The following is a 26,045-nucleotide window of genomic DNA, read 5'->3' on the forward strand; positions in this document are numbered from 1 at the left end:
AGATGTAACCTTCTAGAGCGGAGGGCACAGTCGGTTTCCTCAGTGACGAACCAAATGAAATTAAATGGCGTGCACTGGTTAAAGAGCAGCGGTGGCAGCGTGAGCACCCAGAGTACCTCAATAATTATAATAATAGTTTACTGGAGGGGCCCCGGGCCTGTTAAACACTAAATGAGGAGCTGAGTCAAAGCCTCACCCAGCGGCGACCCCTTCACGCCATGAGGCCGGGTTTACAGCCGCTCACACACCGTCTGAACACAAAGACGTCGACCGCTGCCCGCCCCACGGCATCCCACACTGAGCCTCATTCTTCTGCAGCCAGACGAACCATAAACTGCCCCGTCACAAGGTTGGCTTTTATGGTGAAACATCTTACAGCATGAATAGACATAAAACTCTGGATTGGACTCGTCATACTTATGTTTTTATTTTATATTTTTACTCGGTTTTGGTTTCAGCTTACTTTGACTTTTTTTTTGTAACAACATAAGTAGTTTTATTTATGACATTATTTTCAACCTGACCGGTTTGAGTTTTCCTGCAGTTTCAGTTATAGTTTGAGCTGTGAGGATGCACAGTGTCAAATGTGATTGACCATGGTTTATTAAAGGTTCCAAATTTAGCAGACGTTTCATCCTTGTACAAAATGAACCATTAACATTTTACTTACAGTTCTATTTTATTTTAGCGTTGCACTGCTAAATGCACTTTAGTATTTTTTAAAGTTTTGAACTCCATCAGTAGAATAGATCTAAAAGCCAATATGACAAACAAGCTTATGATAAACAGGTGAATATAGATAAAAAGGGAAAAATATTCATAAACTTTCTGAATATAGGAGTATTTCAGTGAATTGGTCATAACCAGAGTTTTAAAAATCACATGTGATGTCGTTTATTCATTCTTTTCAGCCTCTATAAATTATATTTTTTCTAACTAAGTCCAACACTTTCCTCCAACTAAAACTAATTCTGCACTTATAAAACTCAACCAAACTAATGTGAAGTTGAACAGTGTGTTAATATCAGACGTAAAATCAATATAATCATGAACGTACAGTCACAGCATTGTTCACTGAAATACTTCTCCACACTTCGGCGTCTCTTCACAAAGCAGCTCAACACAAACACACCCTCAGACTTACCCTCTGCTTGTAAAACAGTCATTAAGCCCCGCCCACTCCGGTGTCATTCTCAGGTCAGTACCCCCCCCTCTCCCCGCCCCCCGCCTGCCCCGCCTCCCCCCTCCACCACGGCTATGTTTAAATAAACCAGTCCAGCTGTTTGCCATGAAAATGCCATTTACACCAACTGCCTCACCGCACACACAAACAGAGGAAACAAGGAGAGATAGGAGACGAAGGGAAGGAGAGGAAACAAGGAAACATAGGAGACGAAGGGAAGGAGAGGAAAGAAGGAGGGATAGGAGACAAAGGGGAAGAAGAGGAAAGGAGAAGGGATAGAAGATGAAGGGAAGGAGAGGAAAAGAGGAGGGATAGGAGATGAAGGGGAAGGAGAGGAAACAAGGAAACATAGAAGATCAAGGGAAAGGAGAGGAAACAAGGAAGCATAGGAGATGAAGAGGAAGGAGAGAAAAGGAGGAGGGATAGAAGATGAAGGGGAAGGAGAAGAAACAAGGAAACAAAGGAGACGAAGAGGAAGGAGAGGAAAAGAGGAGGGACAGGAGATGAAGGGGAAGGAGAGGAAACAAGGAAACAAAGGAGACGAAGAGGAAGGAGAGGAAAAGAGGAGGGATAGGAGATGAAGGGAAAGGAGAAGAAACAAGGAAACAGAAGATGAAGGAAAAGGAGAGGAAACAAGGAAACATAGGAGACGAGGGGAAGGAGAGGAAAGGAGGAGGGATAGAAGATGAAGGGGAAGGAGAGGAAACAAGGAAACATAGAAGATGAAGGGGAAGGAGAGGAAACAAGGAAACATAGGAGACGAAGGGAAGGAGAGGAAAGGAGGAGGGATAGAAGACGAAGGGGATGGAGAGGAAACATAGGAAATGAAGGGGAAGAAAAGGAAACAGGGAATGAAATGGAAGGAGTGGAAAGGAGGAAGGCTAGGAGATGAAGGGATGAGGAAAGGTCCTGCTTCCAGCCTTTGTCTGGACACTCAGATATGACTGATGGATTCAGTTCATCAGGGTTTTCAGAACCTGCAGATCTACTCCTCACAAACCACGTACAGTAATTCATCAAGTTTCAGCAGCTTCTAACAAATCCCAGATCCAGCACAACATCAGAGACTGAGAGGAAGCAGCTGTTGGAAACCTTTATGGTGTTTCTGAAAGGTGATTCTTGTTTTGTCTGGAAGCAGCTGATGATATTCTTTAGTTAAACTGTAGAGACGTTCATGTTCTCCATTGCTTGAACCATGTTTAGTTTGGTCAAATACCTCATGACAAACACAGTGTGTATTATTTACTCTTATTTTCCAAGGCTGGTGTTGATGCTGTTCCCTTTCTCAACATGTCTCCTGTTTATTTCATTCAGATGTGTATATTAAGCTTTTAGATCGAAATATATGTGAAATCCTTTAATATAAATAAAACGGTTCGCATCAGTTGCTGGCGTTGGATGATACCAGCTCCTTATTGGCTCATTTCAATATTTCTGTGCTTCTTACTGCATTTTTTCATTGTTTGCATGAAAGTTTACATCCTTCCATTTGTTGTCCTCTACATCCTAAAACTTGTTTGAACCAAATATCTTGTGCCTTAAATCTACATTAGGTGAAATTTCTCTGACACTGATTGTGACCCATTATTAAACAACAGAAAACTGCAGTGTGTGCGCAGCGTGTGCTCAAAGCTAGGAAGGAGGCACTCAATGTAGCTATGATTTAACTCTTTATTACTATTCTGTATTTTTATATATTTATTTGAAATGCCCAGCATGTCATGAAATTTAGAAAAAGATCTGTGGGATGGGGTTGGTTAGGGTTAAGGGGCTATAAAATACATAGGTGCTTTGTGTTATTTTTAGTTTATCTTTTATTATTTTAGATATAACTGTCAGTTGTAATGATGGAGTTATATCTTGATTAATATCTTGCCACATGTATGTGTGTATGTTTAAATTTCTTGTCTACAGTGTCAGACATATAGTGATTTGCATACTTCCTGATAAAAAAAAGAAAAGAAAATAGAAAACTGCAGTACATTGTGGTATGCATGTTTATACTTGTATTCAAAATACGCAAATCAACAGCACTTCTATGACTTATTAACCCCTTCTGACCTACCATAGAACCAGTCCTCCAGAGCATATCTTTACATTTTTACAGCTGGAGTGATATTTTTTGGAGAATATTAATTTGCTATTCATCCTTATATCACAAATTTTAATAATATGTATGTAATAAGTCCATATTCACAAAATAAATTGCTAAAAGTGCAATAAATCACTAAAAAAAGCATTCTCTTTTTAGATGTATTGTTATAAATGTCATAGCTGTAACCCTCCAACTTGTTGTGTATGTAAATGTAAAAAATATGCCCAAAATCCTTTCAAACTTCAGAAAACATATTTTGAGTGTCTACATAAATTAATTTCAGAGATATACTAATTTTTATAAACTAACAAAAACTAAATTAAAATATCCATTGTTTCCATTTTGCAGGAGCACGTGCATCAAAATGAACGATTTATGACAGTGACATTAAATCTCTAAGTGTGACAGATACTTATGAACAAACATCTTCCATGTTTATCCATGAAAAGGACAATAAACAACCGGACTCACTCTGTATAGAAGAACCTGGGACACTTAGAGACTGAACTATTGGAAACACTTTATTTTGGAGAACATGTTGTATTTTTGCAAACTGTACCTTTTTCTATATATTTATTCCTGATTGTAGAAGTATTCAGATACAAAAATATGCTTTAATTTGTTCATTTATTCTTGTGATTCAACATAGTAAAAATGTTTTTTTTTTTCATGTTTTTGTTGTTTATTGCATCATACATAAACACCTACAGAAAGATATAATCTGCAAAAATACAACACATGCATCAAGATAAACTATTTACAGCAGTTCATTCAATGTTCTAAGTGCCCCAGGTCCTTATATTTAGAGTAACTGTGAGACAAGAGAAGTTTTTACTGCCCAGATAGTCCCAGGAAAATGACAGCACTTCCTGTTGTATCATAGACAGGTAAAGGAAAACCAGGGGACAGTTGATGTTCAGAAGGTGATCACCAGTGAACACCAGATCAGCTGGACAGACCAGCTGTGGTCTGGATTAGATTGCCCCCCCCCACCGAAAAGGGGAGACAAGGGGTATGTGCATTGTTTTTGGTTTGGTTTGTTTGTTATCACTCTAGCACCAAAACTGTTGGTTGAGTTCATATCAAATTGGGTTTATTGATTGCCAGTGACCCAGAATAGATGTCATTACATTTTGGGAAAAGCTGGTCAAAGTTACATTTTTTTTAATGAATTTTTTAAATCTTTTTTTTCACCCATTTACTTATAATGGGCAAAATTTCAAATGTCTATAAAAACATCAATTTTGTTTAAATTTACTTCAAACTTGGCACATATATAGAGGCAATTGATATACTGATATCAGAACATACGTAGACATGATGACATCAGCTGGATCATTGTCAAATTTAAGCTACAATACGTGTGAGGGGCGGGGTTTGTTGTGCCTGGAACCACTTGTTTCTCTGTTTGTTAACACTTTAGCAGCAAAACTACTGGTTGAATTCATATCAGATTTGGTTGATAAATTGCCAGTGACCCAGATGTGGTTACATTTTGGGAAAAGTAGGGCAAAATTCAAATTTTTTTTATGAATTTTTAAAATCTTTTTTTTCCCGTCTCATTTATTTCTAGTGGGCGACATTTCAAATGTCTATAAAAACATCAATTTAGTTTCAATTTACTTCAAAATTTCCACATATATAGAGGCAATTGATATGCTGACATCAGCACATACATAGATGTGATGACATCAGCTGGATCGATGCCAAAATAAGCTACAATACGTGCAAGGGGTGGGGTTTGTTGTGCCTGGCACCACTTGTTTTTGTTGAGTTGCTTTTTTCTGGATATCTGCAAACCCGTCAATGGAAGGAAACACCTCTGGGACATGTTGACTGTGGAATATGGAAGTGGAACTAAAACACTTTTACATCAAAAATCTATTATTGATCTATCTGACTGTTGGAATTCTTCCAACATCTGAAATCAGACGCAGCTCAGAGTAATGACACTCTGTTTTGATCAGATTGAGTTAAACACGGACTGTGATCCATTATTACACTGCAGTGCATTGTGGGATACACACTGTTACTCCAGTAGAAAAGCTGGTACCTGTACTCAACATATACAAAAAACAGTACTTCTACAGCTTATTAAATAGATGACACCTTTTCTCCTTCTATTCTCTATTTTGTCTTTTTGCTTTATTCACCAGAGCTCGTCTTTTCTACATGCTATTGTTAATCGATGGTGGTTGAAATCAGTTTAATAATCGATAATATCCCTCAGATGCAAAAAAAGTAAAGTAATTAACTAATACTAATATTAATACTCATAATTAATGAAAAGGTAGAATAAATTAAAAACATGTTGGGTCATATTTAACCACATTCAGCTTTTGTGACAAAGGTTAGATCACCATGTGCCGCTGTTTCACTTTGTACACTTTGTCATTAAACAGACCCCCCCCACACACACACACACACACACACACACAAAATTAACTGTCCAATTATCAGCCTCCTCCCTCCTCTGACTCTAATTGGAGGGCATTTGGAGGTGGGGAAACCCCCTCAGGAATGAGTCAGTCCAACCATTAGCCTCAGGTAGCCTGGGTGGGGGGGTTGTTGTCCTGAACTCACCAGTTGTTGACCTGCAGGATGGTGAGGCCGGTGTCCTGAGCCAGCTGCTTCTTCTGCTCCTCCGACGGGTACGGGTGCTGGACAGGGACAAAACACACACTGTAAAACATCACCCTGGTCTGCGGTCGTTGTTTTCAGACGCGTGAGCCTTAATTAGTGTTAAAGACGGGAGGCGGGGCTAGGCTCATTAAGAGGAAATGAAATGGGGCATAATTAATGGGACGACGTGGTGAGCCAATTAGAGAGGGAAGCCAAGTGGAGAAAGAGCTGTGGTAATTAGACCGAGAGCATGACTGGTACTTATGGGGATGTAAATCTGTCTCCAGGATTCGACACGCAGACCCCTATAAGGCATGAAATGAAAAGAAAACACCTCCCAGAAATGACCTCCATACACATCTGAAGTGTAACTGCACAGATGAGTGGTTATAAATATAATACAATCCTTTATTTTTTACCATTTTCAGTAGTAAACAAAACACACATTATGGACAAACGATGTGGAGGGAATCACAACTCACTAAAATGGCCTTTTTCTTCAGTTCATTTCAGAAAATTTGAACCTTTATGAACATTTTGGATGCTTTTGACATGTATAATATGGCCCAAACTGATGCGATTTATATATTTTTTGTTAATACACATAAAATTGTCTGATAGAAGGATCTCCACATTAACCAACTGTGCACAAATGTCATCCACAAACTTAAAGAACATGCAAAAACAAAGGAACACAACGTGGACACAGGAGATATAAATGTGTGTGTGGAACCAAAGTTTCACAACTCAGCAAAAATTATCCAATAAAACTGACTCTGATTGGCTACGAGAGTGAATGTTCAATCCTCCAATAAGAGCACAGCCTCAGGTCACCTGTCGTCCACCAGGAAGTGAACGTATTCACACGGAGATGAAATACAGTTAGATAGATAGATAGATAGATAGATAGATAGATAGATAGATAGATAGATAGATAGATAGATAGATAGATAGATAGATAGATAGATAGATAGATAGATAGATAGATAGATATGTCCTTTATTGATCCCGAAGGAAATTCTCATCATCATCATCATCATCATCATCATCATCATCATCAACATCTCCATCACCTCTCACCTCTCCACAATCCTCACCATTTAAAAACAACTTCAATATGAACATGACATGAACGATAGACACAGGACGAAGATTATATCAGAATAATTAAACATTTCTTGATTTCAGGGATATTTTTGCAAAAAGTTACTGCACTAACTCTTTCTGACCCAAAGCGTCAGCGTTCTGAGTTGTGTATCTATTTACAGATGTTGGTAGAATTCCAATAATAGTTTTTTTTCCTATTAAAGTGTTTTGATTCCACTTCCGTATTCCACGTTCAACATGTTCGAGAGCGCTCTTTCCTTCCACTGATGGGTTTACTGATACCCAGCAAAAAAGCAACACAACCAAACCAGTCTAATCCAGACCACATGTGGTTTATAGATCTGATTGATGTTCACAGCACTTCCGACACTGGAATTTACCCAATCAGCTTCTGAACATCAACTATCCCCTGGTTTTCCTTTTACCTGTCAAACTGCCACAACAGGAAGTGACCTCATTTTCCTGGGACCTGTAGTTTTTCCACACTAAACACTTCTTTTGTCTTGCAGTTACACTTAGAACATTGATTGAACTATTGTAAATAGTTTATTTTGATGCATATGATACGTGATGGAATCATGTCTTCTTTTGTTACTTATGACATGTCAACAAAGTTTTATTCTGATTAAAATCTCTAAGCAGCTGAACGTACATCAGATCTGTGTAAACTCTTCAACTTTTATTTTTAAGAAATGTCGCCTATGTAACTTTTGCACCTCCAGTAAATCACCTCCACACAGCAACATTCAAACCACCTGAAAAACTTTCATATTCTTATTTTTTTTGTCCTTATGGATGTGAAATAGGTGTTAAACTGCCTTCATAAAGGTCCTGAAAAATCTTAAATTTCACTTGTTGCATCCTGTTCAAACCCTGTTCATTGCGTCTTGTTCTTTTACTGTTTACGTTCCGGTCTTTCCCCATAACGCTGAAAATAAACCGTATGTTTGAGGACTGGAAAGAAAAGGTTACGGAGGCCCACGAACCATAAATCATTTTCACTTTTCTCCTGAAACCAGCTGCTGCAGGCCGTCTGCTCCTCCCTGACCCAGATAAGACCATGTTAAGTGGCTGTTTTCACGCTGATGTAAGACGCCGCTGAAGTTAAAACTTGTTTAACTGCAGAGATCAAAACGTCCAAAATGGAGGAAGAGCGTGTATAATGCAAACCAAAATTGTCAATCCGACTTAGACAACATTAAGTCGAGGTGTCCTGTATGAGACTCTTTTTTTTGTGTTGTTTTTAATTCTCTTTTTATTGTTTTTTTTCCATGGTTCACATATTTATTCACATAACTCACCATTCTCATCCATTCATCTGAAAATTACAATTGAATCTCACAGCGCTACATCTGTGACTCCACAGACAATACAAATAAAGATGATTGGTCCTCCCTCAGCCATACCAAATATGTAATTTTTACCATACAAAATGAAGAACTAAACTCCCTCAAACAGGAATGCTGGGATGCTGTATGAGACTCTTTCAGAACTTTTGCATGTTATCAACAGAGTTTAAGGAATAAAACAATAAAAAGTTACTTATTTTTTGTGTTGATGTATGTGTTTATGAAAAGTAAAAGTGAGGGCCTTCAGGACGTCTTCCATTGCGGCGATGACAGACTATTTGACAAATGTAAAACCACAGGTTGAGTCATAACTGAATCCAGTCAACAAAGATCCTGATATATTTTCACAGTGGGACGTTTCCCCTCAGACGAGCCAATGTTTAAGAACAAAAAAAAAAAAAAACAGCAACAGGAAAATAAATGAGCGTTAAAAAAAAAAAAAAAGAGGCAGCGTCATTTGAATGAGAGCAAGCTCCGGTCTCTAGTCAAACACCCCGAGGCCAACGCCGGATGAGCCGCCACATCCCTCAGACCGCTGCCCCTCTGATCTGATAACAGGTAATTGGTCTAAACTGCATCTAATTTGCCACAAAGAGCGATAAACACGAACAAGGCTGTTCATCACATCTGAGAAGCACAAAGGAAACGTCAATCAGAACCGAGTTTAAGGACGATAATGTTGAGTCGTGTGGTTTAAGATCGCAGGATGGATGTCAGCGTCCCTGTGATCACACCTGCTGCCTCTGTTTGTATGAGGAGGTGGATTCGATACATGTCAGAGGGCAGATGACATGTCATTTGTCTCTTGGTGTATTTGTGTGTTTTACTGATCCTATCTTACTTGGTTGCAATTCTAGCATGGATGCTTTGTGCTGGTCAGAAAGGGTCAAAAGGTAAAAAAGTCAAAAAAGGAATTTGCTTTAAAAAAATAACAAAGAAACATCTAATTTTGTGTTAACCCTTAAAAATCTAGAGCAGGGGTGTCAAACAAAGGGTCCACTCCAGAAGACATTAACAGCCAAGTGTCATTAGTCACTTTTCCATTGACCCTCAAATTGCACGAGCATAACTTGTGCATAAAAATGTACCCAATGGAAAAATGTCAATTTCGCCAAAACTCTTGTTTTTCAATTGAACTGGCAAGAGGTGGTTTTTCGGGCATAGCGCAAATGGTATATCACACAAAACTGCAATAAAAAGACCTTTTTCCTGCAACTAGAGTCACATGAATTAAAAAAAACAGATGTTGACGGACGTTACAACAAGCGAAGAAGAAGAGTTTTAACCCTTTCATGCATGAATTATGAGAACCTTAGTCAATATCTTTTTCTTGAGTGTTTTTATTCCTCTTTAGGCATGAAAAAAAAATGCAATTAAAATTTTTTTTTTTTTTATGAATCTATTTTTCATGGAGTTACAAAAATGTCCACTCAGCTGGACACCATGCATTTAATTTCTGAAGCAAAGAAACATGTATTTAAAACTCATCATCAGAAAATGAGATACTGTGCGAAAACTGTGAAATAAAAATATTTTTAATGCCGCTAATCTGATGTTTTCTCACATTTTATCCTACTCAAATACTAGTTATTACTCATTTCATGAAGATAATATCCTCCTGAGACCCAGGAAATTAACAATTTTAACTTTTTTTTTTTACACTAAAAAAATTGTCTTGATTGGAAATTGCATAATGCAAGTTTTTTCAGATACATTTTAAAAATCATTTTTATTTATTGATTGATTTTTTTTTAAAGGTATGTCCTTTGCAATGGACAGCATTTTAGTTAAACTGTAAAACATTTGTCCCCTGTAGAGGACACGTTGCATTGCTGGGTTTCAGGAGGATATGCAAAAAAAAAAAAAAAAAAAAAATTGTTTCAGAAAACTGTTAATTACAGTCTAATAACAATTAGCAATTGATTTACACTAAAACTTCTTACTGCAGATCAGGTTCGTCAAGAACAGCAAAGTTACAATAATGGTATGAATTGCAGTGTATGGGATGATGCACAAGTGTCCACTGTGTTGGCTGATATGGAACGAAAACAACAAAATCCATGATTATACAAGAGAACAGCAGGAGAATAACTGTCCATTGGAGTGACCACTATGCATGAAAGGGTTTAAAGAAACATGGCGCGGTATGTGTGGACACACCAGGAAACCGAATAATTTTTGAATTTAGTACAGGATAGAGGGATAATATATAATAATAATGAATATATTTGTGAATCAACACCGTATTTACACTTGTCGCTATGTCTAGGGGATGACTTCTTGTGTCATCTCACGATAATAAATAAACAAATCATCGCATTTGTGAATTAATGGAAAAAACGACTTTACCCATTTTTTTTTTTTTTTTTGACATTTAGTAAATATTGGCAAAGTTCTACGCATATGTCCAACTGAAAAGCGATTACTGAGTCTTGACTAGTTGTTTTGATCTAAAAGTTAAATACTATAGTCTTTAGTTCTGTATGCTTGTCATTAAACGTTTTGTGCCTGTAAGTTGAAGTGCACATGTGTAAATGATAGGCGAAAGCATAATATTGTTACAATTGCACCTATTTTCCTTTAGAAATTTTAGGTTGTTCATGGTTCTTCATGTTATTCACATTTTTTGTGAAGGGAAAGTGAAGATTTTAATAATGCAATTCATGTTTTCTGCAGTAATACAAAGACCCACATTTGGAGCTGTCCTTATTTGTAGGTCATTATTATGCTATAGTTTTACTGTACTGGTTTGAGCTCATATTGGGCTGAATGTGGCCCATGAATTATAATGAGTTTGACATCCCTGACCTAAAGCTATTTTGTGGTGACTTCTCTACATTTAACCTGTCTAACTGACTTATCACCTTTTATTAGAATTTTATTCTCTGGATTTGGTATTAAATTGAAAATCATGTATTTGATTAAATTCAGATGGATACTGATCATGTAGATGGTCATTAAAGCTCAGAGTAAATCCAAAGTTTATTATATCAAATCAGAGAAACATTTAACCTTTCTTGTGTTGTTTATCAACATTTATTATATCATTATCCTCTGCATTTTGCTTTTCTTTTTGTGAAAATCAGTAAAAATATATAATCAATTTACTTTAGTTCAATAAAGCTCAGAGTAAATCAAAAGTAATTAGATCTGAACTGAGAAAACTGAAGAAAAAGTGACAATTTCTGCCAAATATATCACCAATTTGATATAATATAAGTGTCTATATCCACTATCATTAATCAAATTACTTGGGTTTTACTGGTGAATTCACTACGGAGCCTCTGAACGTCCAAATGAGTCACATCTGATGACCATGAAAAGATGACAAACTGCATTTCACACCAATTATTTACATGTATTGATAGGATTAGTGGATCAACAGGTATTAAACAGTTTAGATCAGTAGATGGTTTTGGTCGACAATAGCTGTTTAGATCTTAAAGGGTTAAACAGCTCAGTGGACTGTATCTCTCACTATGATGCACATTGTCAACAACTGCATCCTCAGTACTACCTGGTTGTTTGAAACTGAGGTGTAAAGAAGTGTAAAAGTCTTAAAGAGGTCAAATGATTCCAGTCTGGTCCAGTTGAAGCTGCAGAAACAGTTCCAGTGAAGTCACCTCCATGTCTTGCGGGGGATGTAGTCTTTATATTTCATATATAAATACTATATAAACCAGCAGTTTTATAACATACTCACACTTTATTCACACAGAAAATTATCTTCACACTCTGATCAGACACTAAATTTGGGAGCGGGCATTAATAAAACAGCATCTTAGTGTCTTTTGAAGCTACAAGTCTGTATAAAACCAGAAAGTGGTAAATGTTTGTGATGCTTATTTTCTTGGAGTTTAATGGTTACAGAGTAGTTTATTTTCGAGTTGTGCTCCAGTAGCAAAATGATGAACACGAGGATGGAGAACACGGATGGATGACAGATACTGATAAATGTCATGTTGAAAATACACTGAAATGAACGGCTTTCTGATTCTGTTCTGGACAAACATGAGTTAAAAGTGTCCATATACTGATAATGATTCTATGAAACACAAGCGGAACAATGTTTACGACTGAAATATTGTAGGAAAAAATTAGAAAATGATACAAATAAATGTTCAGAGAAGGAGGAGGAGGAGGTGTCATCGCTGTGACCTTTGACCTCCCCATCACTGTCACTCACAGTAACCCAAGTCGGGCATCTCCGACCTCAGCCTCCACACACTGAAACCACACAGGATGGAGCTGCTCCTCCTCCCACTCTAATTTCAGAGTTTCCAGTCTGGGTTGTGATCTGGAACCACCTGCTCATTATAACATTATAATCCTATTCACAGGGAGCGGCGGTTCAGACTGCCTCACAGCTCGGGGTCTGGACCAAACCCAAACTGGCCGTCTGCAGCTGAGGTCACCGGCGGCTGGTCTCAGATCAGTCGTCCCAGCCCTTCGTAGACACAGATCCTCATTATCTGGTCTGTCTGCACTGAGCTGAACGAAGAATATCCCATTCATAATGTAAAGTTTGATCATTTTACAGCTGGATAGATAGATAGATAGATAGATAGATAGATAGATAGATAGATAGATAGATAGATAGATAGATAGATAGATAGATAGATAGATAGATAGATAGATAGATAGATAGATAGATAGATAGATAGATAGATAGATAGATAGATAGATAGATAGATAGATAGATAGATTTATTGTTTGTTCCAGGTAAAAACAGAAATGTCCCTTGTCACACCCAGGCATTAAAAACACATTAAAAACACACTATAACAGATAAAATGATAAGAATATTCATATCAGATATTGAAAATTGTCACAATAAATGTCAGATCTTTATTTTTTCAAGTTTAGTTTGTGTTCATTTTCTCCTCAAGTTCCACAGCTTAGAACTGAAGAACCACAAGGACAAAATTAATCAATGACACCTCATTTGAAAGTTAATAACCTCTAGTTTCAGAACATTTCTGTTTTTAGTATGTGGCTAAAATACAACCTGATCTACATCTGGTTAAATTGAACAGAAATAGGAATTTAATGAATGATGGAATGGACCAGTCATGTGACCTCATGACACCAAAGTCCCATCAGTATGCATCACTATCCAGGTGATTCTTTCACTAATTATGTTTAGTGGCGCAGTAATACCATAAGCTTTCTATACTATATCTATGTTAACAAAAGTTATGTTGTAGAAACTTGAAAAAATGGCGACTGGACCGCTGGTGATGTGGTGGGACTGGAGAAATTAAAGGTTATCTGGTATTTGGTCCTGAGAGAATATTGAAAAAATCTGATGGTGATTTATTATTCATAAAAGAGGAAAAAAAAAAAAAAGAAAACAGCATAAAATGTAAAATAACAAATATGTAACAAAAAGTATAAGTGATGCAACAGGACAACATAAGACAAGACAACATAAGAAAAAAAAAAAAATGCAACAGGATAAAATTAGACAAACATGCCAGGACAGTAAAGATGTAAGATGGTAAGCTAATGTGCAGAATTCACTCAGCTCTGCCCCTTTTGTCCAAATATGGCCACTTCTATCTCCAAAAAGTCAACATGCTGATGACTAAAACAAAAACTGGTTTCTCTGTCACTGACGATCTACAGATTCAGACAGAATCATACATGAAATCAGTGAAAATGAAAGTCATTAACTGTGAGTTGTTTTTTTTTTTTTTTTTTTAAATGTCTACTTTCCTTCATGTGTGTAAAGTGTAAAGACACTGTGATGAGGGGGAGGTGCTGCTGTTGTTTAACATCTCAGTAAAGCTGTTAAAAGGCTGTAATCACTGCTCATTTAGCATGTGGAGGGTTTTGCGTAATTTCTCAGACGTGTTCGCACTGGTCCGGCTCCATTTGGGTGACTTCCATTGCCCTGATACGATCTGGTTTAGAAGAAAACGTCCAGTCCATGTTTACCTCAAGGTTGGAAATATTGTTTTTTTAAGTCTGTTTTTGCATAAATGGTTTTAGTTTAGCTTAATTTGGGGAATTAAATTGGTTTTACTTTGACTTCCCTCTATTTTTAGCATCAATTCAGGCTTTTTAAGTGAAATCTTATTTTGAAAAACCTTTACCTGCATTAGTCATTAGTTTGTGATGCATTTATTAGTGCAATTTTGTTTAATTTTTTTTTTTTTTTTTTATACCTTTTTTTTAACTTCAGTTCTTAAAGTTATTAGTTGACTGGTAGTTTTAGTCTTAGTTTTCATTATATAAACATTTTTGTATGAAGTTTAGTTTCTCATTTTGCATTTCTATCTGATCTTCTGTCTCAAACTTTATCACAATTACAATGATTCTTACCAAATCACTGAATTCAAACATGATTACGTGTACAGATATTTAAAACAAAGCCACAGATTGGAGCATCCAGGAGGTTTTTCCGTCCTGAACCCAGTTTCAGTGTCCCCTCCATCCGTCTGATCGACCTCACTTCATTATCTGACGGATGCTCATTTATGCTGTCGGGGAAGAAAGGCTGCTCCGTGATGTATGTGACCACATGCTGGACAGTTTTTGGGAGTATGTGTGTGTTTGTGGGGGGGTGAGAGGTCAATAAAGGCGACCCCCACAGAGCGCCGGGCCCCGGGGTCCCTGGGGGGCCTGTCACAGACGTAATGGATGATGTTTTCACTGTGGGTCGAAGCCGCCTCCCTCACACGTCTGATCACACAGGCTTTTATTTTTAACCAAACCCAGAAACATTTGGGGGTTTCAGGTCTGATTAGACCACTACAGTCCACATCAGCCGCATTCACTGTGTGATTTATGAAATCCTTTGTAGCTTCTTGTTCGACTGAATCTCCTCTGAAATCTGTTCAATTACCTTCTGTGAGACATGGTCTGAATGAGAAGTTCTAATTAAAATATGTTGTTTTCATTGTTCTTTTATTTTATCGGTATTTTACTGAATTTAGAATTTTAGATTTTTCTTAAAGGGGTCATATTTTGCTAAACCCACTTCTATTAGTCTTCAGTACATCTATTTGTGTATTTGGACCCTAATAGTTCCAAAAGTTTGAATTTGAACCCTCCAGGTGCTGCAAAGCTATCTTTATATTCATTTAGGCAAAAATTGAGTGGATTTCTACAACCCATTTTAATTCCTGCTTAATTTGTTATGTTTTATAACTAGTTACGTCATGACATTTGCACATATAAGGTCAAGACTTCTGATGAACATTTCTCCGAGTACGACATAATTGTTTATCAGCAGCAGCGGTTGAAGTCCATACTGAAAATATGTCCAAACTTCGAGCCAGTTACCTAAAATGTTCAGTTGTTGGTTGTATTAACAAACATAAGTGGCTGAACGGGACAGAAAGCACAGTCAACAACCTGTGCATTTAAAGGGCCAGCGCTCTAAACAACCTTTCTGGTGTCATTACTCAGAAATAGGGTTGAAGATGGACCTGTGGAGTTGAATTAATGAAGAATTCAGACCCAGTTGTTTTTGTTTATGCCTGTATATTATCGCCACAAAGGTGTCCAGAGGGGAGACTTTTTGACTGCAGAAATTCCAAAGTCTGATGTAAGTTACTTTTATAAAGACCTAATTTAAACAGCAAGTTTGTTTTGTCCAAAGTCTCATGAATTCATGGAAGTTGGTTTTTTACCTGCATTCAAGGTTTTTTTTTTTATTTTAATTTTTAGTCATTATTAAATTATGTTTCTCAATTTCAGTTTATGTTTCATTAATTGCTTATTATTTACCTCATTTTTTTTGCAGTTGCTATAACAGTGAACTAGCTCTGCTGTGGGACCCTTATCTTATCTTATCTTATCTTATCTTATCTTATCTTATCTTATCTTATCTTATCTTATCTTATCTTATCTTATCTTATAAATTATTTAGGACAACAATTTTACAATGGGTTACTTTTGGTCTTACAGACTTGACTGTCATTGGGTTTTCAAATTTATATCAAATGATTGAATTGTTAAATGTTGGTGCTAATGTTGCAGATCTCTGTTTGCACATCTATAAATCTGAATCAGAAATAGGTTTATGGCTGAGTAAGTTTTCATCAACCAGGTACATGCATCAGTCTGTTGGTGCAGAAATAACCAGTGGATTAAACTGTGAACTAAAGAAAGTGCGATTTATGAAAACAATGTCAAACAAAAAGTCAAATAATAAAATTCAAATATCATAGGAGTGTGTTCATAAAATATCAAGTGACAATGAAGCATCTGAAAAAGGTTTGTGATGACATTTAATCCCAGAAAACATGGACTGAATGAATGAGGAGATGGAGACAACGAAGCAGCAGAAGATTAGTATCAGAGTCAGTCAAGGCATGTTTTTACCAGTCGGTCTTGGAACCTAAGCCTAAATCTGAGCATTTATTGAAATTAAACTATGTGAGACACTCAGACAAAAGTCACTATCTGATGTAGCTGTTAAACACTCATTAGCCACTTTTACTCAGAGATCCCAGAAAGAAGGTGAGATGGTGATCCCACCTTTTTTCCACTACTGACTGATTTCCGCTGCCAAGCCAACGGAGTAACAAAGGTGAGACAGGCTGGACTTTTACACAGCAGACCTATGTTCCAGAATCAAAGGGGCGGTGACGCAGTACAGTGTATAGTGTGATGTATGACTTGCGTGTCGAAAATACCCCGAGCATAGCGGTGTTGGTTCTCAAAACAACAATGGAGTCCTCCACCCAAAGTGACAACAGCTCGCGGATCACGGCATCTCCCCAGTTTGACATGTTTCTGGTCATGTTGATATGTTTGTTTACTGTACATGACCTGCGCTCATTTTTAAATCCTCCCACGTGGGGGTCGCATACGCAACATGTAATCAAAATGTCACACCTTGGTTGCAGAGTGAGAGGCGTTCCTTTTACATAGCATTCCATAATCATGATTCCACCTTTATCTGTAACTACCTCCAGAGGTGTTACAGAGCCATGACAGAGGTGGAACCAAATGATCCACCATTTCATTTACACAGATGTTCCGGAATAAAGGTGAAATATTCCTGGAACAGAAGTGCTGTGTAAAAGGGGCTATTGATACAAGACGTCAGAAGACAGAAGGGTCAGAAACTGCTGGTTCAACCTTAAGAAACATGAAGGTTTGTTTAGTTTTCGATTTGTGAAAACTGAACCAGACGCTGTTGGACAAATGACGTGGAATAAAAAGTTCAATATCTCCCTCTGAGCTTTACTGGAAGAAATATAAATCTGCAGAAAATGGAAACACTTGTACTCAGAGGAAATACACAAGGTAACTTTTACTTGAAGTATTTTCACTTCCACCGACTGCCTGAAGTTGTCCACAGAGTCCTGATGCCACAGCTCGTAAAAGCCAAACCACAACCCAACGTGCTGTTTACACACATGGATCTTATGCTTTTATTTTCAAGTGTTTCATGTAAAAGTGCAAAAATCAACTGGAAGTTATCATCCCTGTTCATGTAATTAGCGTGTAATTTACCTCCCTCTTGCTTGCACATGTTTTTCCCTCCTTATATGAGTTTTTTTTTTTTTTACAAACTCAGAAAAAGCAGGTGGGGGCAGCTTTGTGTACGCTACCATTTGTTTACAGTCCCCCAACTCATTAAAGAGCTGCTCTGGCTTACAAATTACACATGTGACTCCATCAAAACAGCTGGAAAGACTTTGCACGTCCAAGCGTTCCCAGCACGACCACGACAGAATTTGCAAAAACCTCCTGAAAAGCTGAGGGAAGCGACTTCAAAGCGAGCGCCGCAATTACAGAGCAGGGCTTCACCCTGTCCGCCGGCTGAGGAATGGGCCTCAAGAGCTGAGCGGGACAGATGAGCGAGCAGGAAGCCCCGGTGCTGACCTCCAAGCCCCCTGGCCTCCACCCATCTGGGGTCAGAGGTCAGCGGGACACCTCCATCCATCCATCAGCCGCTGCAGATGTGGGTGGACATCTGGGTCGCAAACGTCGACACGTGTTCAGGCGTTCTCCCTCCCAACCAGAGGCAGGACTGTACAGGAAGTCTGCCTGCCGTTGGGACCACTACCAGCCTGTCCATCATCATCCTCATCATATTCATATGCTGGCAGTTCTGCTGATTACAGCTGATTCCATGAGTCTGGATCATCGGCGCCACACATTTAACAAATGGAGAGCATTAAACCAGGCGGTGATTGTGTTTACGCTGCCGGCCTTGAAACTTAGAGACGGAGCTCTAAACGGGGCTTTTAAGGTTTGAGATCTGCAGCTGCTCCAACTCTGTTTTTGTTTCTTGTCATGGATGATTTTCAGCAAAAGAGGAAGTTAAAATTAATCATTATTTGAGTATAATGTAGCAGAAGAAGAACTGAGATCATTTATTTCAGTAAAAGTACTGTGAAAATCCTCCACTATAAGTAAAAGTTGAGCATTCAAAACCTTGTGTTGAGTGTTAAAAGCAAACTGTACTTTTTTCCAGGTTTTTCTGAAGGTTCAGGTGCTGTTGTGATTCTTGCAAAATGAAAATTAACAGATAATGAAACTATAAATGCATGAAAAAAATTGTATTTTAGGACCACATCCACCAAAGTTTCATTACCTTGGAGGTAACCCAGGAGGTACTGTGATTGCTTTGCTTTGTGTGTTTGCATGTGTGTGTGTGTTTGTTTGTTTGTTAGCAAGATAACTCAAAAAGTTATGGACAGATTCTCATGAAATTTTCAGGAAATGTTGATACTGGCACAAAGAAGAAATGATTAAATTTTGGGGTGATTGGGGGTGGGGGTCATGGGGGCCCACTGATCTGCCTTGGCGGAGGTCTGCGCTCTCCGAGTGCTTTTCTTGTTAAAGTTGATGAGATGATGAGATGTGAAATAATGCCGATCACAAAAGTTGATCTAGAACCATCAGCATCATCATGTGGCAACATCGGATATTTGTAAAAAGCCAAATTCCTACAGGAGATTTTTATTATAATAAAAATAAGAACGATTAGATGTTGAAACTCAGGTCATAAAAGAAAAACAGCTAAAATCAAAACATTTGGAGATATATCCTCTCCGCTGGACAGGAAACAGATGAAACACTAATGTAACTAAATCCATCAGTCAAATGTTGTGAGAAGAAAGATAGCAATGTTCTGAGATACAACAGAGAAGAAAGATAGAAGTACAGAAAATGGAAATACTCTGCTACAGTACCAGTACTATAGTAAAAGTGCTGAGTTACATCAAGCACTGCAGGCAGAACACTTGTTCTTCCTCTTACTTTTCCTGTTTCTCCCAAATGTTCCCTATGAGTCTTCCATGTTTCTGGTCGAACAGAAGCCAATAATAAAAGTCCAAATGCAGACATTTACAAGCAAAGTCTGTCAGTTCAAAAGAATTATTATATTTGACTGTAACACACACAGTCAGATGTAGAAGACACATTTACATTTTCACACCAGAAGGTGGTTGTATTAAATCAGGCTGAGAAAAGATAATGACATACTTTAATTATGAGAATCTCCAGCCTTGGTCTCTGATGCTCATTGTTGTGTGTTTTCTTGCCTCCATCTTCTGTTACTGTTTCATCTGCTTCATTTGTAAAACCCTGGATCTAATATTTGCTGCCCTCTAAACCACCTTAATCCGTACCTCACCCCCTTTTCTCTCAGGTAGCGGTGTTTCCTCCCCCACCTCCCCCCTTCATTCTTCTCACCTCCCATCTGCTGCAGGACTCGCCGTCCTCCAGGTCCAGCTCAGAGTCCTGGCGGCAGCCCCAACCCCCGCCGAGCCGGGACCGATTTAGCTTCTCCATGTTTGGGGAGGCAGCGGGTGGGGAGGGATGGGGTAGGTGGAGGTACTGGGAGAGAAGGGGGAGGGGAGGGGATGTTCGCTGGCATCCAACAAACCTATGAGTCAGTCACGACTGGGACTTTTCTGCGCTGAACTGAACCTCCTCCCATTTTTACTGGACGACTCATTTCATATTCACGCTCATAAAAAATCATATTCCCCTCTGGGTTCATATTCTGACTGTTAATGTGATTGGATGCTTGAGCTGATACTAACATGAAGTTTTGAGGGAATAGAACAGGTACAAATGCCAAATATTTTCCCTCCTGGTGTTTACAGTCTCTTCCCCTCATCATCCCACTGATAACATATGTTTCAGGACAGATCTTTATGAACCTACAACAGTTTACATCATCGTTTGAAACCAAAGAAAATTAGAGAAAAAAATATAGTTTGCTTGTACTTTACCCATATTCTATTTCTCACATGAACACCCCACAGTAATCATAACAGTATTTGCATATGTGTGTGTGTGTGTGTGTGTGTGTGTGTGTGTGGGGCACTAATGTTGTGACTTTGTCTTACAGAAACAGTTCCTGCTCCGGACTCAGGCACTTCTTGGGACAGATCATGATGTTCTCACAACAACGAGGAGTCATTATAAACATCAAGCACATACTCAGAAATCATCAAACCCACTAGGTTAGACGATTTCTTTTCATTTTGTATTTTTCTATCAGAAAGTATTGTGTCAGATTGTGGTTCTACCTCAAAAGATCCTCATATGATCTTTTGGCTTTATCAACCAGGAGTTTGCAGCACGTATATGTGTGTGTGTGTATATATATATATATATATATATATATATATATATATATATATATATATATATATATATACATATATATATATATATATATGTACGATTATATTTCTTTCTTAAAACCCATCTTTCCTCCTTGGCTTTTGAAACCATGTGAGAAATTTGAATGTATTATTTTTATTCTTTTGTTTTATTTGGTACTGGTTTATTGTTCTTATTTTTTGTTGTTTTTAATTGTACAGCTTTTTCTGTTTTATTTTATCTATTCTTGTATTTTATTCTTTTATTTTTGTTTTTTTACTTATTCTTCTGTACAGCACTTTGCTTCACTATGATTGTTACCTCCGCCAAGGAGGTTATGTTTTTGCCAGGGTTTGTTTGTCTGTCTGTCTGTCTGTTTGTTTGTCTGTCCGTTAGTGTGCAACATAACTCAAAAAGTTATGGACAGATTTTGATGAAATTTTCAGGGTTTGTTGGAAATGGGATAAGGAAGAAATGATTAAATTTTGGTGGTGATTGGGGGTGGGGGGGCCCATGGGGGGGGGGGGGGGGGGGGGGGGGGGGGGGGGGGGGGGGGGGGGGGCACTGATCAGCCTTGGCGGAGGTCTGCGGTCTCTGAGTGCTTCTAGTTTTAAATTGCTTTACAAATAAAGTTGGATTGGATTGGATTAAATTAATTTAAAATAAAATAAAAAATACTCATTCAAACTATTTTTTTCTCTAAAAACCTACAGACAGGATGGGAACTGACACTGTACATCTGCTGCTGTACTTTGTGATGTGATACGAAGAGTCAGAAATACCAAAAGTCAACACCATAAAACTTAACATCCAAAACAAAGCAGAGCAGATGATTTGTGGCTCTCTGCGATTAAAACTCCATTTACTGACTGTTTCAGGATGCTCTGAACAGCCTGGACCTGAAAAACCTGGACCAGCACAGAGGTCAAAGGTCATCACCCAGTTCCGAAAATGTCTCCAGGTTAAGAACAGGTGGGGATCAGGGTGGGGGGTCAGCTGGATTTCAAAGTAGATGAGGGGCGGCCAGGTGGACAAGTGGACAGAAATGCCAAAGGTCAAAGTTCAAAATGCTGCTCAAGGGTCTTTACAAGTCAGAGCAAACTGACTCTACTCATTTACCCCTAATTAAATACTGTTTTATGTTTTTTTTAAAGATGACACTAAAATAACTTTTGGGGCAATATTTCACACATTAAGCAAAAGTAAAAAGCCACAAAAAAACCAAACCCAAACTAAAAAAAAATATTTCAGTGGAGTGATATACAAAATATATTTCAATATTTTTTCTGGAATGGGCTAAATTTTAGTACAAGATGTCACAAAAGCCCAACAACAAAACCAACAAAACACACACAATCCTGCAGGTTAAAGTGGACAAACTGGATACTTTCAGTGCTCACTGCAAAAATCAAAATCTTACCAAGTGTATTTTTCTCATTTCTAGTCAAAATATCTCATCACACTTAAATATATAAAAATAAGACAATCACTTAAAGAATAACTTTTCAGTGAGATATAAGAACTTATTTTTAGACGATAGATCTTGACAATCTTATTTCAAGAAATCTTATCAAAATAATTTTCACTTCTTCCAATGGCAGATTTTTTTTTTGCTTCAATTAAGCAAAAAAAAAAAAAAAAATTAAGTGTGACGAGATATTTTGACTAGAAATGAGAAAAATACACTTGGTAAAATTTAGATTTTTGCAGTGCTGATAGGCACTACAAACTTACTTAGGTGCACTGTCCAACTGAATAACATTAATGCTGCATCTTAAGGGCACATTCACAACATATTTTCTACTAATGATATGCTGGCACAAAAACACTTGCACCTTTTGTGCAATTTGCTCTTAATTTGTGTCAAAGTTTTAAGTGTTTCAGGATTATTTCAGCCAAGGTTGGTCCAACATGACAACAACAGAAATGGCAAAAACCTTCAGACTGTGTTAATATGAGTAATGATGCATATACAGAGCTCGCCACAATCAAACCAGCTTTCATGCCTCTATATGTGTTATATCGCATCTGTTACACAATCTACTGAAAATCATCAAAACAGGCTCCAGATAAAACTAATGCTCAGTCTGGTGTCACAGCATCTCCAAACTCCAACAGACACTGTGCACATTCACACCAAAATGTAGTGCAAACATTTAATTGACCCATAAAGACCCAAACATCCACTGTCGACCTAAAACCATCTACTGATATAAACTGTTTAAAACCTATTGATCCACTAATCCTATCAATACATATAAATACTTAATTAATGGTCATCAGATATGACCCATTTGGACATTCAAAATATCTCTGTAGTGAACCTCCTGGAGGATTCTGTTGGGTTTCTGTAAATTGGCTTAGAGTCTGGTTTTGACCAACTCTTTATGTAAAGTGTCATGAGGTAACTTTTGTTATGATTTGGCGCTATATAAATAAAATTTGATTTGATTTAAACGTGGAAACACCGTCATCTTCTACAACATTGATTCACCAGTAAACCCATGGAATAACATTGGATCTACATACTGGGCATAAAGGTCACTTTTTATTCAGTTTTCTCTGTTTTTGATATAATAACCCTCAAATTTATTCAGATTTTTTATGAACATCTACATAATCAGTGAATTAAACATAGGAAAATATAGGATTTTCACTGAGAAAACAAAAAAAGCAGAGGATGATATTATCATAAATGGTGATAAATTACTTCAGAACGGTTAATATAGAGAAAGAATTCTTTGGAAACTGACTCAAAAGTAGTGCTGGGTCTTTATGTGTTAAAAAAGGAATGTGTGATATGTTAGAACTGAAATATCAGTTTGATAATCATCATTTAGGACATATATATGGATTTCACTTTATGTGCATTTAGTAAAAATAGCTGGTGAGGTTAGATCAACGTCTGTGCAATGATGAGAATATGTGCTCAAAATGTACAAATATTTTTACTGGCTTATTTGAAAAAAAAAAAAAAAAAAAAAATGGTCCTGAGATGAGACCAGTAGAAAACCACAGTCAAACAGAAATATATATATTTATATATATCTTTCTTCTACCCTTGCGGAAAAAATTATTAGACCATCAAAAGTCATCAAAAACAGTGGTTATGCAATCTAGTACTAACTCCTGTGTGTATCATGTGACTAAAACAGACAGAAAAGAAAACATGGAATGCCTAAAAGCACTGTTTTTGTCAGTACAATGCCATAGATATTGATGTAAGAACTGATGTGATTTTGGTTATTATCAAGAAAAATGGAAAATGGATAGATATCAGCTCTGAAATTAAACTCTTATGAGCTATTTTTGTTGTTATCATTATCATTATATTTGTCCAAACAAATGTACCTTTAGTTGTACCAGGCATTAATAATTAACAAGAAACTGAAGAAAACAAGGAGTGGTCTAATAATTTTTTCTGTGACTATATGCCTCATTCAGTTGTACTAAAAATATACACAAAAAGTTTTTACACATTCATCTCACGTTACAGATGCTGTAAGCGTACTAAAAGATCTTAATATAAACAAACTGCACATACATGATAAAACGTCATGCTCAAATGCCCTTACCGTGAGGTGCTGGAAAAGCCACGCTCTCAGGATGTTAGTGGCCACTTTGGGGAAGATGCCTCTTTTCTTGTTGTGCAGTTTGTCTCTGTCGGGGTCGTCATCATCGCCGGTGCTCGGAGATGCCACACCGTTATCCAGGCAGTCACCTGACCAGGAACAAGAAACACAGTAAATATATGGGTTTCAAAATGTACAGAATATGTCAGACATCACAGAAAACAGCCTCAACAAAACACTAAAAGAACGTTTTATGTCTGGGTGCCTTTAATACTCAATGAACTGTGATTTGACTTTAAAATGGTTTATTCAATTCTAAAGTTGAAAGATTTATTGTTAATGATTAAAAAGGACAATTGGCAATGTTTCAGTCCTTAACCCATAAAGACCCAAACATTCACCACTGACCAAAAGCTACTACTGATGTAAACTGTCTAAACCTGTTGATCCACGAATCCTATCAATCCATGTAAATAATTAGTGTAAAATGCAGTTTGTCATCTTTTCATGGTCATCAGATATGACCCATTTGACTCCATATTAAATGTGGAAACACCGTCATCTTCTACAACATTGATTTGCCAATAAAACCCATGGAGTTTGATGAATGACAGTGGATGGAGACAATTGGTTTATGTTCAGCTAATGATATATTTTGTGGAAAAAGTAACTTTTTCCTCCTTTTTTCTGATTTGATCTAATAACCTTTAAATGAACATCTGCATGATCCATAAATTAAATACATAAAAATACCTGATTTCACAGAAAAATGCAAAATTCAGACTATTACACTAAAACGTGGTAAGTCACTTGAGAAAGACAAAAAAAGAAAAAATCCTTTGGAAGTTATGATAAAAAGAGTTGTGGGTCTTCAAGGGTTAAAACTAAGACATGAAATAAATAAAGACGCCTCCCTCACTTTACTTCAGCAGAGGAGAGCATTTGTGGTGAAGCGTTGAAACATGGCTGACGGGTTTTACAGACTGATATTTGCACATTTTTTCTGTCTATTGGAGATCAAAACTGAACACTTGTTTTACCTCTTGCACTTTTTACTCGTGTACTTTCCCCTCTTGGATTTTCCCAGCTGGACTTAAACTGGTGACCCCGCCACGATGAGCCGGCCTCTCCGTGGCCCACCATCCCCCCGTCACTTCTGGATCGCGGCACATAATGCAGCATTTCAACTAAAAACCACTAAAAGCTGCCAGCCCCGTGTTTTTACTGCGCTTTTTCTGCCTGTTTAATGAGGCTCATTTTCTCCTCAGTGTTTTTAACAGCCGGGCCAAGGTTAGGGCGACGGTCCCCGGCAGCAGGAGCCCCAGGCCCGGCCCCGGTCCTGCCTCCCATCAGCTGCCCGTCCACCACCAACTCTGGGCAGGTCTCTGCAAGAAGCAGAGCCCGAAAAGGTGGAAATAATCATAAAAATGATGCGTAACTCCATAAACAAGCTCTCAGCCTCATTAGGCTGAACCACCAGCTCCCTGAGGCTGATTTACACCCCACCTTTCCACCCAGACTCCCTCCGCTCT

The 26,045-nt window shown here is 37.7% G+C and overlaps 1 protein-coding gene across 1 annotated transcript in view; it reads right to left on the reverse strand.

Annotated features, from left to right (window-relative positions):
- The window catches only part of meis1a (Meis homeobox 1 a), a 60,389-nt gene that overhangs the window by 13,439 nt on the left and 20,905 nt on the right, over positions 1-26,045 (reverse strand). Inside the window, exons 8-9 of the mRNA XM_030163417.1 lie at positions 24,517-24,662; positions 5,862-5,938 (exon numbers count right to left, since the gene is read on the reverse strand). Coding sequence (XP_030019277.1) covers positions 5,862-5,938; positions 24,517-24,662 — 223 coding nt within the window. The remainder of the gene's footprint in view (positions 1-5,861; positions 5,939-24,516; positions 24,663-26,045) is intronic.

The sequence above is a fragment of the Sphaeramia orbicularis genome, chromosome 1 (assembly GCF_902148855.1).
Source record: "Sphaeramia orbicularis chromosome 1, fSphaOr1.1, whole genome shotgun sequence".
Lineage (NCBI taxonomy): Eukaryota > Metazoa > Chordata > Actinopteri > Kurtiformes > Apogonidae > Sphaeramia > Sphaeramia orbicularis.